At 43.4% G+C, this 17,787-nt stretch overlaps 1 protein-coding gene across 1 annotated transcript; it reads right to left on the bottom strand.

Annotated features, from left to right (window-relative positions):
• Positions 1–8,104: 8,104 nt before the first annotated feature.
• LOC109732721 (MYB-like transcription factor ODO1) lies at positions 8,105–9,470 on the bottom strand. The gene is made up of 3 exons (XM_020291907.4): positions 9,231–9,470; positions 8,989–9,118; positions 8,105–8,895 (listed from the first exon to the last, which is right to left on the bottom strand). The coding sequence occupies exons 1-3, from the start codon at positions 9,361–9,363 to the stop codon at positions 8,361–8,363; spliced, it is 798 nt and encodes a 265-aa protein (XP_020147496.1). The 5' UTR covers positions 9,364–9,470; the 3' UTR covers positions 8,105–8,360.
• Between the last annotated feature and the right edge of the window lie 8,317 nt (positions 9,471–17,787).

The raw sequence follows: 17,787 nt of genomic DNA, 5'->3' as shown, positions 1-17,787 counted from the left end.
GGATAATATAATAGCATGAATACTTCATAAATTATAGATACGTTAGAGACGTATCAGCATCCCCAAGCTTAATTCCTGCTCGTCCTTGAGTAGGTAAATGATAAAAGAAATAATTTATGAAGTGTGAATGCTAGTAGGTGCATAAGTTTGATCAATGATAATTTCAATCACCTTTTCTAGCATCATCATATGTCATAACAGTAGCTCAACTCATAGAACTTTGCATGATCAAGTAACAAACTATTCACATGTTAAAGTATAGATCATAAACTTTCTTGAAAACTAACAAACCGTGTTATTAGTCATCAAACAATTACAATTCATCTTATTTTCAGGAAGAGTCTATGTCAGAGCTTTGATTTAGCAAACTCCACATACTCAACTATCATTTAGTCTTTCACAATTGCTAACACTCACGCGATATTTATGGGTTCAAAGTTTTAATCAGACACAGAGAAAGATAGGGGCTTATAGATTCGCCTCCCAACCTTTTACCTCAAGGGTAATGTCAACAATAATAGTTCATGATGCCTTACATCCAATTGGATATATATATCAGAATCTTTCCAACACGAGGTACTTGCCAAAGGATAAAATGAAAAAAGGAAAGGTGAAGATCACCATGACTCTTGCATAAAAGTAAAAGATAGGCCCTTCGCAAAGGGAAGCAGAGGTTGCCATGCGCTTTTATAGTTGGATGCACAAAATCTTAATGTGAGGGAACGTCACTTTATATTGCCACTTGTGATAGGGACCTTTATTATGCAGTCCGTCGCTTTTATTTCTTCCATATCACAAGATCGTATAAAGCTTATTTTCTCCACACTAAAAGATCATACATATTTAGAGAGCAATTTTTATTGCATGCACCGATGACAACTTACTTGAAGGATCTTACTCAATACATAGGTAGGTATGGTGGACTCTCATGGCAATACTGGTTTTAGGGATGTTTGGAAGCACAAGTAGTATCTCTACTTGGTGCAAGGAATTTGGCTAGCATGAGGGGGAAAGGCAAGCTCAACGTGTTAGGCGATCCATGACAATATACTTTATTTTGGATATAAGAAAACATAACCCATTACGTTGTCTTCCTTGTCCAACATCAAACTTTTAGCATGTCATATTTTAATGAGTGCTCACAATTACAAAAGATGTCCAAGATAGTATATTTATATGTGAAATCTCTCTTCCTTCAATATTCTTTCATGAATTGTTCAAGTGACCAATACAATGTTTGCTAACCTTCAATAAATTTACCACCTCTACTTTTTATATGTGAAGTCATTACTCCCAAAGGAATAAGCATATGAAACATATATAATTTCAGATTTATGACATTCAAATCATTCAACCATTTACTCATAAGATATATGTGAAGCACACGAGTAAATGACAAACTACTCCAAAAAGATATAAGTGAAGATCAATGAGTAGTTAAATAATTATGTAGCTTTGTGAAGACTCTCTCTCATTTAAGAATTTCAGATCTTGGGATATTATTCAAATATCAAGCAAAACAAAAGAAAATAAAAGGACGCTCCAAGCAAAACACATATCATGTGGTGAATAAAAATATAGCTCCAAGTAAAGTTACCGATGAACGAAGACAAAAGAGGGGATGCCATCCGGGGCATCCCCAAGCTTAGGCTCTTGGTTGTCCTTGAATATTACCCTGGGGTGCCTTGGGCATCCCCAAGCTTAGGCTCTTGCCACTCCTTATTCCATAGTCCATCGAATCTTTACCCAAAACTTGAAAACTTCACAACACAAAACTTAACAGAAAACTCGTAAGCTCCGTTAGCGAAAGAAAACAAAACACCACTTAAAGGTACTGTAATGAATTCATTCTTTATTTGTATTGGTGTTAAATCTACTGTATTCCAACTTCTCTATGGTTTATAAACTATTTTACTAGCCATTGATTCATCAAAATAAGCAAACAACACACGAAAAACAGAATCTGTCAAAAACAGAACAGTCTGTAGTAATCTGTAACTAACGCAAACTTCTGGAACTCAAACAATTCTACCAAAATAGGAAGACCTAGATAATTTGATTATTGATCTGCTACAATTGGCATCAGTATTTTATCACGTTCTGGTGATTTTAAACAATTGTTTTCGTGAACAGAAAGTTTCTGGAATTTCCAGCAAGATCAAATAACTATCATCCAAGAAGATCCTATAGGTTTTACTTGGCACAAACACTAATTAAAACATAAAACCACATCTTAACAAAAGCTAGATGGGTTATTTATTACTAAACAGAACCAAAAAGCAATAGACTAAAATAAAATTGGGTTGCCTCCCAACAAGCGCTAACGTTTAACGCCCCTAACTAGGCATGATGATTTCAATGATGCTCGCATAAAAGATAAGAGTTGAAACATAAAGAGAGCATCATGAAACACATGGCAAGCACATTTAAGTCTAACCCACTTCCTATGCATAGGGATTTTGTGAGCAAACAACTTATGGGAACAATAATCAACTAGCATAGGAAGGCAAAACAAGCATAACTTCAAAACTTTAAGCACATAGAGAGGAAACTTGATATTATTGCAATTCCTACAAGCATATATTCCTCCCTCATAATAATTTTCAGTAGCATCCTGAATGAATTCAACAATATAACCAGCACCTAAAGCATTCTTTTCATGATCTACAAGCATAGAAATTTTATTACTCTCCACATAAGCAAAATTCTTCTCTTTCGGGATAGTGGGAGTATCATAAGAGACTCGAATACTATAAATTATTTCCACATTAAAAGAGTAATGTTCAGAGAAAGGGTACTCATAATCATGACAAGTTTTATAAATATAATCATCACTACTTTTTATAGCATAAGTTCCATCACAATAATCATCATAAGTAGGAACTTTGTTCTCATCATAATCGATTGAAACCTCTTCCAAGATTGTGGAATCATTACTAAATAAAGTCATGACCTCTCGAAATCCACTTTCATAAATATTATAAGATTCAACATCCTCCAAAATAGTGGGATCATTACTTCCTAAAGTTGACACTCTTCCAAACCCACTTTCATCAATATAATCATCATAGGTAGAAGGCATGCTATCATCATAGCAACTTTGCATATCAAAACTTGGGAGGCTAAAAATATCATCATTACACGTAGCATCCCCAAGCTTGGGACAAACATTAATTTCAACAAATATATTCTCAAAAACATCATCTTCATCAAACATAGCATCCCCAAGCTTGGGCCTTTTCATATCATAAGCATGATCATTCTCATCATTAATAGTATGGATAGCAATTATCATCATGGGAGAGATACCTTTCTACCTTTGCTTCTTCGTCTTTTCTTTTTCTTCTTCACATCATGAGTGGGTTTAACCCTCTTTTTTTGAGCTCCTTATTGATGAGATTGGTTGGATAGAAGGCTCCTCCTTGTTACCTGATTCATCATAAGAAATAATAGGAGGATATTGGGAAGTCTCTTCCCTTTCATTAGTATTCTCTTCATCTTCTATTTTTTTCTTTTCTTTATGTAATTGGCAATATTAGGATTTTCAATGCAATTCACCGCATAATACATATAGATTTCCTCTAGATCAAAATCAAGAAGTTTATCACGGGCAAATACTGGAAGATAGTTAGTTATACGTTTCATTTCTTCATAGCCCATAAGCAAACTAAGTTTATTGTGATGTGCAAGGGAAATCAAGTCATCACAATTTTTGGACACGATTAAATCATGAAACAATTTGCATCGGATAGTTAAATGACCACGTTCATTGCAAAGTTCACAAGTACGGCTAAGAAAATTTAAATTTTCAGCGCAAACATCTAGCCTTTCTTGCAACCATTTAGTTTCTAAGTACTTATGCTTCTTACAAAATCTATCTTCCCTTTTTGGTATGTATTTGCAAATTCTATGCACTCCACAAAAATCGACATGCTTATAAGAGATATTTTCATCATGACTAGTGCAATCATCATTAGTACTATGGATATTCAAGGAGTTCATACTAAAAACATTGCAATCATGCTCATCATTCAAAGATTTAGTGCCAAACATTTTAATGCATTCTTCTTCTAACACTTTGGCACAATTTTCCTTTCCATCATACTCACGAAAGATATTAAAAAGACGAAGCGTATGAGACAAACTCAATTCCATTTTTTGTAGTTTTCTTTTATAAATTAAACTAGTGCTAAAACAAGAAACAAAAAGATTCGATTGCAAGATCTAAAGATATACCTTCAAGCACTCACCTCCCCGGCAACGGCGCCAGAAAAGAGCTTGATGTCTACTACGCAACCTTCTCCTTGTAGACGTTGTTGGGCCTCCAAGTGCAGAGGTTTGTAGGACAGTAGCAAATTTCCCTCAAGTGGATGACCTAAGGTTTATCAATCCGTGGGAGGCGTAGGATGAAGATGGTCTCTCTCAAGCAACCCTGCAACCAAATAACAAAGAGTCTCTTGTGTCCCCAACACACCCAATACAATGGTAAACTGTATAGGTGCACTAGTTCGGCGAAGAGATAGTGATACAAGTGCAATATGGATGGTAGATATAGGTTTTTGTAATCTGAAGATATAAAAACAGCAAGGTAACTAATAATAAAAGTGAGCGTAAACGGTATTGCAATGCTAGGAAACAAGGCCTAGGGTTCATACTTTCACTAGTGCAAGTTCTCTCAACAATAATAGCATAATTGGATCATATAACTATCCCTCAACATGCAACAAAGAGTCACTCCAAAGTCACTAATAGCGGAGAACAAACGAAGAGATTATGGTAGGGTACGAAACCACCTCAAAGTTATCCTTTCTGATCGATCTATTCAAGAGTCCGTAGTAAAATAACACGAAGCTATTCTTTCCGTTCGATCTATCATAGAGTTCGTACTAGAATAACACCTTAAGACACAAATCAACCAAAACCCTAACATCACCTAGATACTCCAATGTCACCTCAAGTATCCGTGGGTATGATTATACGATATGCATCACACAATCTCAGATTCATCTATTCAACCAACACAAAGAACTTCAAAGAGTGCCCCAAAGTTTCTACCGGAGAGTCAAGACGAAAACGTGTGCCAACCCCTATGCATAGGTTCATGGGCGGAACCCGCAAGTTGATCACCAAAACATACATCAAGTGAATCAATAGAATACCCCATTGTCACCACGGGTATCCCACACAAGACATACATCAAGTGTTCTCAAATCCTTAAAGACTCAATCCGATAAGATAACTTCAAAGAGAAAACTCAATCCTTACAAGAGAGTAGAGGGGGAGAAACATCATAAGATCCAACTATAATAGCAAAGCTCGCGATACATCAAGATCGTGCCAAATCAAGAACACGAGAGAGAGAATCAAACACATAGCTACTGGTACATACCCTCAGCCCCGAGGGTGAACTACTCCCTCCTCGTCATGGAGAGTGTCGGGATTATGAAGATGGCCACCGGTGATGGATCCCCCCTCCGGCAGGGTGCCGGAACAGGGTCCCGATTGGTTTTTGGTGGCTACAGAGGCTTGCGGCGGCGGAACTCCCGATCTATTGTGTTCCCCGAAGGTTTTAGGGTATATGGGAATATATAGGCGAAAGAAGTCGGTAAGGGGAGCCACGAGGGGCCCACGAGGGTGGAGGGCGCGCCCAGGGGGGTGGGCGCGCCCCCTGCCTCGTGCTCTCCTCGTTGATCTCCTGACGTGCACTCCAAGTCTCCTGCATTGCTTTCTTTCCAAAAATAACTTTTCCGAAGGTTTCATTCCGTTTGGACTCCGTTTAATATTCCTTTTCTTCGAAACACTAAAACAAGGGAAAAACAGGAACTGGCACTGGGCTCTAGGTTAATAGGTTAGTCCCAAAAAGTGTTTAATAAAGCCCATAAACATCCAAGATGGTTAATATAATAGCATGAATACTTCATAAATTATAGATACGTTGGAGACGTATCATTAAACTCTTCCGCTTACGGTCTACGAGGGTACGTAGACACATTCTCCCCCTCGTTGCTATGCATCTCCATGGATAGATCATTCCATGTGCGTAGAATTTTTTTTGTTTTCCATGCTACGTTTCCCAACACCCGCGGCCCCGATTCCGACACCTTACAAAGATCACTCCCACCACCCCAAGTTGCGACCAGTGGCGCGCTGCCTGTGCGCTACTTGTCGCAACCTAGGTGTTTTTCCTTTTTCGTGATTCGTTTATTTAAAACATTTTATCTCTTAAACCGTGCGTCAAAATCTCGAACAGTTTTCACCGTTGGATTCCTCGCGCCGTGATCTTCTAAACTAGATCCCATGTTGATAGGTTTTGACAAACTTTTTTTCACGAGAAAACCGGACAAAAAAACCAAACCGGGAGCATGGTTTTTCTCCTTTCCGAAAGAGGCACGTCCGTGCCTCTCGCGAAAGCACAACCGTGGCTTGCGCGCGAGCAAAACCGCGCCTCACGCGGAAGAAAAAAAAGAAAAAACATGTTTTTTTGTCTCCGAGAGGCACGGCCGTGCTTCTCGCGAAAGCACAACCGTGCCTCTTGCGCGAGCAAAACCGTGCCTCTCGCGGAAGGAAAAAAATGCATTTTTTTTTCATTTCCGAGAGGCACGGCTGTGCCTCTCGTGAAAGCAAAATCGCGCCTCTCGCGGAAGAAAAAAAACAGAGAACATATTCCTTTTTTTGTTTCTGAGAGGCACAACCGTGCCTCTCACGAAAGCACAACCGTGCCTCTCGCATGAGCAAAACCGTGCCTCTAACGGAAGGAAAAAAATAGAAAACGCGTTTTTTTCGTTTCCGAGAGGCACGGCCGTGCCTCTCGCGAAAGCACAACCCTGCCTCTCGCGGAAGCAAAACCGTGCCTTTCGTGAAAAAAAACATGTATTTTCACGCGGATTTTTTTGGGTCCAAAAGCTAAGTAAGACTGGTGAAAAACCAAAACGTTAAAAAACCGGGGAAAACCGGTTTAAAGCCGAAAACGCGTGCGGAAAATAAGGGAAAAAATCCGGAGAGAGCGCCTAGAGCGTGACACGTGGCGCTCTCAGCCCACCCGCAAGTGATCGTTGTGAGGCTCCGGAAGGTGTGCTTGTCAACTAGTTTTTTTTTTTAGCAAGCTTGTCAACTAGTTGCTCCTGGAACAAGAGCTAGTACATCTAAACAAATGGGCTGCAACAAGTAAAGGCTGGAGCTAGTGGACAGGGCTGGCAAAATAATTCTGGCCCACAAGAATTCTTCCATGAATGACAACCCTGTCAAAAAGAAAGAAAAAAAGCTGTTAACCCCACTAACAAACAAGCCCAAATCAGATAGCGTGGGCTGCCAAAAAAATATCATCATCATCAACAATTCCTATACGCGGTTCCCTAAAAAAAACAATTCCTATACGCGGTGATTTGGAGCCTGTACTGGACGGCAACGCTGCATGTGGCGGCAAGCGGGGTTGCCCATCTAGCAGTGGCACCAGCTATCCACTGAAACGCATCATGGTCGCCATCAGGAGAAGCACCTGGCCCGAGGAGACCCCTCAATCCCTCCACCTTGCCACGGATCACACACTTGTCACTCCTCCCCTGCGAAGAATATCGTGGCAGCCAAGCACGAGCCCATTTCACGAGAGGAACAGCAACGGGAACATTCTGTGTTGAGTTCAAGGGAACCTTTGCCGTTTGGACCATTTCCCCTGCTTGGGCTGCGCAGCTGCACTTCAGAAAGCATTTTTTGGTGTGGTTTCGCTACTGTTCGCGTCTGTATGCACGGCCGGTGGCTAGCAAGGATGTTGTAAAATTAGTCGACTTTTTATGGTTGAGCATAACAAACGGGGTGAACAAACCACCTCGTAACAAATGAACCACGAGCTTGGCATGCATGCCTGCCAAGAAGGTCAAAGAAGCGGCGACGCGGCCGTCGTCACGCGCGCGCGTCATGACAATCGGCGCCATCAGCCCTTCTCGGACCGAAAAAGTCTCCTGCACCGCCGCATGCAAACTCGGAAGCTGACACAGCCACGCCGGCAGTTTGCGCGGCGCATCCATCGATCTCGCCAAGAGAGACGCGTACCACGTTCGGATCGATACGGACCAGCCTTGCTCGCATCACAGTCACAGCACGGTCGTCGGGGTTTCCATTTCCACTTTCTTTATCGAGATTCATTCAGCAAACACCCGAGCATGGATCGGCATGGCCTGATCAAAGGGCGATGCATGCATTTCTTCCGAGTTCCAAGAAAAGTTCAGGTGGGTATGGTGGTAACATTTCGACATGGAAGCTAAGCTGCTAGCTAGGGGAGGGGAGGGGAGGGGAGGGGAGATCGGACTGGCGAAAGGAGCGGATCTATGATCGGTCTATGTGCATTGCTGGTAGGATCGATGGCGTCACGGCCATGCTTCTTGGTCGAAGCCGGCGGGGTCCGGGTAGTAGTGGTCGAACGGGTCGACGCCGAGGCCGCAGGGGACGACGAAGCCGGCGTCCCAGCCGGAGCCGACGTCCATGATGCCGTCCATGCCGAGGAGGTACATGGGCTCCGGCCACTCCGCCGCCTCCAGACCGGACGCCGCGGACGAGGAGGAGCAGGCCGGCGAGATGACCGAGGCAGGGGAAACAGAGCAGTTGCTGCTTGCGGTGGGCGGCGGCGCCCTGATCTCCTGCGGCTGGATCAGCGGGACCGCCTTCACGTCCTCGTCCTCCGCTTGCTGGGAGCGCTCGGCGCCGTCCAGCTGCTGCCACGCGGTGGTGGTCGGCGGCGGCGGCGTCGGCTGTTGCGCCGGAGGAGGGGCCTCTTGGTCCAGCGGGCGGTGGGTGACGGGGTCGATGCCCATCTTGCGGAGCTTCTTCTTGATGTGGGTGTTCCAGTGGTTCTTGATCTCGTTGTCCGTCCTCCCGGGCAGCTGCGCCGCGATCTTGGACCACCTGCGCGCACCGCCATGGGCATGGTCCATGAGCGCCGGCCACCGCAGGAGACCGAGACTCCAAATGAAAACTCGAGCTACACTACACACGCACCTGTTGCCGAGCTGCGCGTGCAGGTCGATGACAAGCTGCTGCTCCTCGTCGGAGAGGAGCCCCCGCTTGAGGTCGGGCCTCAGGTAGTTGGTCCACCTCAGCCTGCAGCTCTTCCCGCACCTCAGCAGCCCTGCGCACGCAGTGCAGCATATCCATGCCATGTGAGAACGTCAAGCCGGAGCGGGAGCAGAGGACTGACAGGTTCCATGCATGGCATGCGCACGTTGGGGCCGTCGGCTCACCTGCGAGCTTGGGGACGACGCGCCAGCAGTAGTGGCCGTGGGTGAGGAGGAAGCCGACGAGCTTCTGGTCCTCCTCCGCCGTCCACGGCCCCTTCTTCAGCCCCACCTTGTCGCAGCACGGCTGCCTCCCCATCTGCTTGCCGACGGAGCGATGGCCCGATCGCCCTGCCCTTCTGACCCGGGAATTTCGGGAGCCGCTGTTCGCTGCGACTGTGTGTGGGTGTGACGACGGCCTGCCTGTCTCCGTTCCAAGTAAGATCGGTGCAGCAGAGCTCCATTTATAGGCGGAGGAGGGTCAGTCAGGTCACGGTGGAGGGAGGGAGAGAGAGACGTTGCGGGGCGAGGGGGTACGTGGCAGGAAGAGAGGGCAGGGAGGGTCGTACGTGTGAGCCCTTCTCTGAGCCAGGGCGCCATGCTTACGGCGGCAACTGTCGCCGGGCTGGGCTCCAGTAACGCCACCACGCACCTCCTCGAGTCTCAGACTATGTTCACTGCTCATCCTTTCTGACTTTCTCCCAGTAACTGAACCCTAAGGTATGTATGTACGTCGCTCCAAACTTGACGTTGCATGCACTTTCATTCCGAAGACATTTTTCTCTTCCTCATAAAATTCCATATAAGGAGCTAAAAGCATTAAAAAAGAAATAATCAAAACTTCATCCTGCATTTCTCTTTTCTTTTTGCCCCATGCACTGTCGCAGGCTCGCAGCCCTGCACCTCGCTCTTTTTGTGCCGGCAAGCCGTTACGGCAGGGTCAAAACGCACCGTGTGCCACTCTTAATTAAGCTCCCCTCTTTCCAGGGAGAGCCGCCAAAGGGAATGTCAACGAGAATTCTAGGGAAGAGGCAACATCATGCGACCCTTCACAAATCTTAATCCAAACTCCAAAAAATAGGGAGTATACTACTAGAAATGATTCGAAGTTGACATGAAAATCTTCTCCGCGTACCCTTTCCAAGTGTTGGCAAAACAGAAACACGGCGGTCACCGTCGCCCTTTACGTGCAAACGTTTCACCCCTCTCCTTTTAGATGGCAGCAGGAGGTGGATTTGTTACGTGGGTCTTTTGTTGGAGTGGAGTACAGCTTTGTTTGAACTAGCATCTGGTGAAGTCACGTACCATCATTGATCGAGTCATGGGGGTCACTGGAAAAATAAATATATATATCGGTCAACGAAAAACAAACAGTAAAATCACGTCTTACCTCCGAAAGTATGCTTCTAATCTCCAGCTCAAATGCTCCTACGTCGTGTTTCTTGCTGTATAGTTTACACCAGCTGCACAGGTTTGATGCAATTTGAGGAGCTTCATGCATGTACTCATCCGGTCTTTTCACTCCTTGTATTAAATTTGGGTCTAGTCAAACTTTGCAAATTTTAATCAAATTTATAGAGTCATTTTACAGTGCATCCGGACTATATATGGACCGTCCATCGGAGCGAATTCGATGGTCCAGATCCGACGCAATACGCTGATGTCACGTGTATTATATCAGACCCCGAGGGGCATTTTCGGGAGAAAAAATATTTCAAACTGATCAGATTTTCCCTCCCAAATATTTCAAGGGTATTCTCGGTACAAATTTCAGGGCTATTTTCAGTTCGATTTTTATCCCGTTCGGTAGGGTTTATTCCTCACCGCCGCTAGGGTTTTATTCCTCGCCGCCGCTAGGGTAAAATGACTCTTAATCCTCGCCGGCAGGATCTAGCCGCGCGTCGCGGCCCCTCCCTCCCTCCACCCCAATTCCGTCGCGATCTCAGAACAACCTTTTCAACGAAGAACACGAGAGGAGGCGCACTTCCCTCTCCGCGGCGGCCGCCGGCGAAGATTCGGCGCTATCCCACCTCCCAGTCCTCCATCCGGGTGCCTACAACCACAAGGTTATAGGCAACCTCTTTCCCACACCCCAATTGGTTGTTTGCGTCCTCTACGCCTCTCTGCCATGGCCACAACTTTGATCTGGCCATGCATCTCGTCCGAAGGCAACGTGGTTGGGTATGGATCATGTTCTGCGGGACTAGATGAAGCCGGCCGCCGGCCTCGACGGGCAGCCCCATTCATCCAGCCCCGACTGCAAGATCTACGAACGTTCAATCGTTGTTCATACACTTATACATTTCATTCAACATGTATTCTTTCAATTTGGCTGATAGGTGAGATTTGGAGATCAATAGAGATGATAAGCTATTAATTTTGGAATGTACTATAAACAATTCATAGCTTATGTTGCTCAATATGTATGATGCTCGCTTCTTCTTGTGCAATTGCTGGACTGGGATCAACAGACTTGGCATGTGCTTTATAAGAAAAATTAGATTCACATGGGATATCCACCGTTTGAACATTGGTGTTAATTCTTATTATGATGTTTTAGCCTTGTTACGCCGAGAGTAATGATCCTCGCAAAAAGCAGAGAGAAAGGAATGAGCATTTGATTCTTCCATATGTTGCATTTCATTCTTCTGTGTTTAGTTATGTCTAACATTTGTTACATGCACACACTTGACAAGGTAGTAATCTTTCCTCTGTTTTGTAGGGCTATGACAGAACATGCTATGTGATTCCTTGAGGCAGGATGGATGTACCATGGCCACCCCACTGTGCTCCTGAAGGTGATCCCTTCAATTCAGCGCATGTCCTACCATGCCACACCATGGTCGTTGCAGCACCTGCAGAGCCCCCCTATGGTACGTGCTTTACTCTGGTTATCCTGATGATCTCTTTTATTGGCTTTGCGGCCTGCCTACGAGACATTGACTGTGCCATTTTCTAGGATTGCGTGTTGATTCATGCAGTATTTTTTCTTCTGTTGTGAGGCTATGCTCATGCTCGTACCTTTTTCTCTCGTATGAAAATAGACATGTCATAATCCATTATTCTTCTAGGGTTGCCCGTGCACTGTAATTGGTCCGAACCTTGCCCAGGCACTGTTACTGTCACATGATTGTAAAAAGCAAATATAGATTTCTACGAGATCTCGTAGAGACCAAATTTATTTCAAGCAAAGTATTGTAACCAATATTATTGAAGTTTCACAACTTGACTCATCCGCAAATGACTAAGACACGGCTAGGAAACCTTCTTCGGGACTAAAACCCAACCACACCCTACTCTATCGCTTTATGGCCAAGTGTACACTCCACATGTAAGAATGAACCACAATGCTGGACTAACTACTTGCATCCTCGTCGTCTTCAACCGCAGCTGCATCCGATAGCCTAGCATGGTACTGCTTGAACCTATTCCTGTATTTCATTTTGTTGTAGGGTGAATCGACAAGCACAACAGGTAGCTCTCTTCTGAATTTGTCGATGTAGGCCTGCATGCGAGGATATGTTAGTATCGTTCCATACGTTTCAAAAAATGACAGAATTTTAGGTGTTACTCTACGTACTTCGTCATATTGCAACCTCAGTTTTACTCCCGTAAATAATTCGATGTTCTTCAGCATGTATAGTGCACAACAAGAACTGCAACATTTTATGTTGTCAGATCAGCATTTCAGATATTAACAATGTAAAACAAAAACAAAAGCTAATATTGTTGACTGATGTCTCATCGGATTTTGGCACATTAATATTCCGTACTGGCCATTGAGTCATGTTAATGTCTTCCCATACATTGCTTTCTATCCCATTGACTCGCATCGCTGCTCTCAGATGTGCTTCCATCCCACGTACCTGCAAGCCCAATGGGATGAGAAGTTGCCTACGACTAATACTTACATACGATGTTAAATCCTTTGTTATAATTAAATATATTGAAATTCTCACCATGTTATTTACTTCTCTGGGTACCATACAGTGGAAAAGTGAATCAAGAACCTGAATCTCCTTCCTTCTGGGGTTTACGACCACAAGGAACCAGTGGACGTTTAAACTGTTCGTAGGTAGGAAAACCTGGAGTGCACAGATAATTAGATCAACATGCATAGTAATAAAAAAATTGTTCTACGTCAGGTTAAAATACCATATCATGTTTCAGGTAGGTGGTGCCTTGTGTTGTTCCAGGAATGCATGCCAAAGCGTCCTCGTAGCACTCCTCTATCCTACCATCTCTTTCGAGCTTAGCGACACCGGCCACCCTCTCAATATAAACCAGTTGGCCGTCCCTTGTGTCAATTGGTTCATCATGACGCATGAGCTGGATCGCAGCATCAACCACCTACAACAATAATCAAGTTAATTGTATTGTACAAAAATGAAACTTCATAAACTAATTTGTGAAACACTATCTTACTTCGTCACCCAACCATACGCCATCTTCATTTTCATCTTTATGGGTGAGGCATTGCAAATGCTTTCATAGCACAACAATGTCATCAACTAAGACCATTTGTTTTTCACGATTTGTAGTGTTGATCAGTGACGCCATGAAATCCTGTCGAACCACGTCTAGCTGGTCCCTCTGGGTTTCAGGAACTTCTGACCTCTTTTTTAAGTTACTAGAGCCGATTTTCCTCTTTTTATTGTTCGTGTCCTCCGAATCATTTGTACACTCTGATGGAGTCTTGTTTTTTACTTTTTTTCTTCTCAGTATCATACGAAGCATACTCGTCATTCTTAAATAATTGCAATACCACCCTTTTCTTTTCGCCCCCATGATTTGGTGGCGTCGATTCAATCACACTTACTTGTTGCTACTTTCGAAAGGATTCATCATGGCTGTCATCATCTGTGAAGGCACGGGGCTCTTCAGGATCTCGCGGTCCCGTAGTCTTCACAGAGTGCTGCTTACTCCGTCTGTTGAACGGATTCTGTCATACGAAATAAATCGTGTGTTAGCCTTTAACAGGTTCTTGCTCAATTATAAGTAAAATGTGCATCACCTGAAAATCTTCAAGGCTTGTGGTGGCTTTGGAATGCATTTGCTTATCAAAACTAGGAGCTCCCTGGATATCATCCATCTCTTTCAAAAGCTTATGAACACCACTGAGATCCTGTTTGATTTTTACAGCAGCTCTTCCGAATGCTTCATCCTGTACGTGGAAGATCACATGTTATTTCTGAAACGACATTGATTATTTCATAATTAAGTTAACATGCATGCGTACGTCAAAATCTTCATCAAGGTTCTTCATGGGGGGCTCCATGTCATCATTTTTAATTCCCTGCTTACAATTGTGCTTAGCAGCGACCTCCGTGACATCCTTTTGTTTCCCCTGGTCAGAAGCCTGCTCAGCGTTCTCAACAGAGGCCTCCATTAGGTGTGAAGGTGCCTCGAGGTCAGATAGATGTATGTCCTCCACTCCTGGAAATATTCCATCGCGTTTTTTCTTTAAAAAATACATGTTAGTCTGGGTGTTTTCATAGTAAACTAATTTAGAAAAAAAACTTGTACACGTAAATTTCCAATTATATATACTAATCTCATAATTCTAGGCTTACGTTCAATTCTATGATGAGGTCCTCCGTGAGCTTGCCATTTGTACGGGTACGCCTAAGGCACTCATCCATTTTCTTTTCAAGGGTGCACATCCTATTGACTTGTTCTGCACCGGCCTCCCGCACGAGGGAGGCAACTTCTTGCAAATCAGTCAATACACGTCCGATGAGTACCTTAATCTGAGACTTTGAAACAGTTAGAATTATATAACTTCATACTAGTTGGAATGTTACAATATATATTTGTGCCTGATGTAACTCATTTACCTGAACGCTTGGTTATGTTTGAACGGTCTGATACGTCTCCGTCGTATCTACTTTTTCAAACACTTTTGCCCTTGTTTTAGACTCTAACTTGCATGATTTGAATGGAACTAACCCAGACTGACGTTGTTTTCAGCAGAATTACCATGGTGTTATTTTTGTGCAGAAATAAAAGTTCTCGGAATGACCTGAAACTTCACGGAGATTATTTTTGGAAATAATAAAAAATAATGGCGAAAGAATCAAGGCCAGGGGGCCCACACCCTGTCCACGAGGGTGGGAGGCGCGCCTGCCCCCTGGGCGCGCCCCCCCTGCCTCGTGGGCCCCTTGGAGCTCCACGGACCTCAACTCCAACTCCATATATTCGTGTTCGGGGAGAAAAAAATCAGAGAGAAGGATTCATCGCGTTTTACGATACGGGGCCGCCGCCAAGCCCTAATCTCTCTCGGGAGGGCTGATCCGGAGTCCGTTCGGGGCTCCGGAGAAGGGAATCCGTCGTCGTCGTCATCATCAACCATCCTCCATCACCAATTTCATGATGCTCACCGCCGTGCGTGAGTAATTCCATCGTAGGCTTGCTGGACGATGATGGGTTGGATGAGATTTATCATGTAATCGAGTTAGTTTTGTTAGGGTTTGATCCCTAGTATCCACTATGTTCTGAGATTGATGTTGCTATGACTTTGCTATGCTTAATGCTTGTCCCTAGGGCCCGAGTGCCATGATTTCAGATCTGAACCTATTATGTTTTCATGAATATATGTGAGTTCTTGATCCTATCTTGCAAGTCTATAGTCACCTACTATGTGTTATGATCCGACAACCCCGAAGTGACAATAATCGGGACCACTCCCGGTGATGACCATAGTTTGAGGAGTTCATGTATTCACTATGTGTTAATGCTTTGGTCCGGCACTTTATTAAAAGGAGGCCTTAATATCCCTTAGTTTCCATTAGGACCCCGCTGCCACGGGAGGGTAGGACAAAACATGTCATGCAAGTTTTTTTCCATAAGCACGTATGACTATATTCGGAATACATGCCTACATTACATTGATGAATTGGAGCTAGTTCTGTGCCACCCTATGTTATAACTGTTGCATGAATAATCGCACCCGGCATAATTCTCCATCACCAATCCAATGCCTACGAGCTTTTCACATATTGTTCTCCGCTTAGTTACTTTTCCGTTGCCACTGTTACAATCACTACAATACTATCACTGTTACTTTTGCCACCGTTACCATTACTTCCATATCACTTTGCTACTAAATACTTTGTTGCAGATACTAAGTTATCCAGGTGTGGTTGAATTAACAACTCAACTGCCAATACTTGAGAATATTCTTTGGCTCTCCCTATGTCGAATCAATAAATTTGGGTTGAATACTCTACCCTCGAAAACTGTTGCGATCCCCTATACTTGTGGGTTATCAAGACAATTTTCTGGCGCCGTTGCCGGGGAGCATAGCTCTATTCTTTGAGTCACTTGGGATTTATATCTGCTGGTCACTATGAGGAACTTGAAAGACGAGAAAACCAAAATTTATCCCTCAACTACGAGGGGAGGTAAGGAACTGCCATCTAGCTCTGCACTTGATTCACCTTCTGTTTTGAGTAAGCTTGCGACACCTAAACCTGTTTCTGCTATAAATTCTGATATGTCGCATGTTATTGATGATGCCACTTCTGCTATGCATGATACTTATGATGAAACTACTTCTATGCTTGATACTACTGTGCCACTAGGTGAATTTCTGGATGAACAACTTGCTAGGGCTAGGGAGAATGAAATTATTGAAACTGATAATTTTGATGAAAGTGACGATGAAGATTCTCCCCCTAGATATGAATTACCTGTTGTGCCTGAGGGTTATGTTATGGATGAAGAAACTGCTAGAGACTTTCTTGCTTGCAATGATAGAAGTGATCTTAAGAAATTATTAGTTAAGCTGAAAGAAAAATCTCTGAATGCTAGAATGAAATATGACCCTGCTTATGCTACTTCACCTATCTTTGTTACTGATAAGGATTATGATTTCTCCGTCGATCCGGAGATAATTACTTTGGTTGAATCTGAACCTTTTTATGGCTATGAATCTGAAACTGTTGTGGCACATCTTACTAAATTAAATGATATAGCCACCCTATTCACTAATGATGAGAAAACTCGCTACTACTATATCCTTAAATTATTTCTGTTCTCATTAAAGGGTGATGCTAAGACTTGGTTTAATTCTCTTGATCCTGGTTGTGTGCGTAGTCCCCAGGATATGATTTATTACTTCTCTGCTAAATATTTCCCCGCTCATAAGAAACAAGATGCTTTAAGGGAAATATATAATTTTGTGCAAATCGAAGAAGAGAGTCTCCCACAAGCTTGGGGGAGGCTTCTCCAATTACTTAATGCTTTGCCTGACCATCCTCTCAAGAAAAATGAAATACTTGATATCTTTTATAATGGACTAACCGATGCTTCCAGAGACCACCTGGATAGTTGTGCTGGTTGTGTTTTCAGGGAAAGAACAGTTGATCAAGCTGAAATTCTATTGAATAATATGTTGACTAATGAAAACAATTGGACACTTCCTGAACCAACTCCGAAGAAAAGGGGTATTCTATTTCTCAACCCTGAAGATATGCAGGAGGCAAAGAAATCTATGAAGGACAAGGTATTAAAGCCGAAGATGTTAAGAATTTACCTCCTGTTGAAGAAATACATGGTCTTAATTTACTGCCTATTGAAGAAACACATGGTCTTGATAACCCGACACAGGTAGTAAAGGTAAATTCTCTCTATAGATATGATAAAGCTGAAATCCCTCCTACTAAGTTTGCTAGCCAATGTTTAGATGAGTTTGATAACTTTATGGTTAAGCAAGAAAACTTCAATGCTTATTTTTGCAGAG

This window comes from Aegilops tauschii, chromosome 7 (genome assembly GCF_002575655.3).
Source record: "Aegilops tauschii subsp. strangulata cultivar AL8/78 chromosome 7, Aet v6.0, whole genome shotgun sequence".
Classification (NCBI taxonomy): domain Eukaryota; kingdom Viridiplantae; phylum Streptophyta; class Magnoliopsida; order Poales; family Poaceae; genus Aegilops; species Aegilops tauschii.
The sequence above is the reverse complement of the archived record's forward strand: the minus strand, read 5'-3'. Positions and strand labels throughout refer to the sequence as shown.

What these genes read in the sequence shown, in the direction of transcription:
- LOC109732721 (XM_020291907.4), bottom strand. Translation starts at nt 9,363, where the DNA reads ATGGGGAGGCAGCCGTGCTGCGACAAGGTGGGGCTGAAGAAGGGGCCG. An exon ending in CGTCGTCCCCAAGCTCGCAG is followed by an intron (nt 9,119 to 9,230) that starts GTGAGCCGACGG and finishes CTGCGTGCGCAG; the next exon opens with GGCTGCTGAGGTGCGGGAAG. An exon ending in CACGCGCAGCTCGGCAACAG is followed by an intron (nt 8,896 to 8,988) that starts GTGCGTGTGTAG and finishes CGGTGCGCGCAG; the next exon opens with GTGGTCCAAGATCGCGGCGC.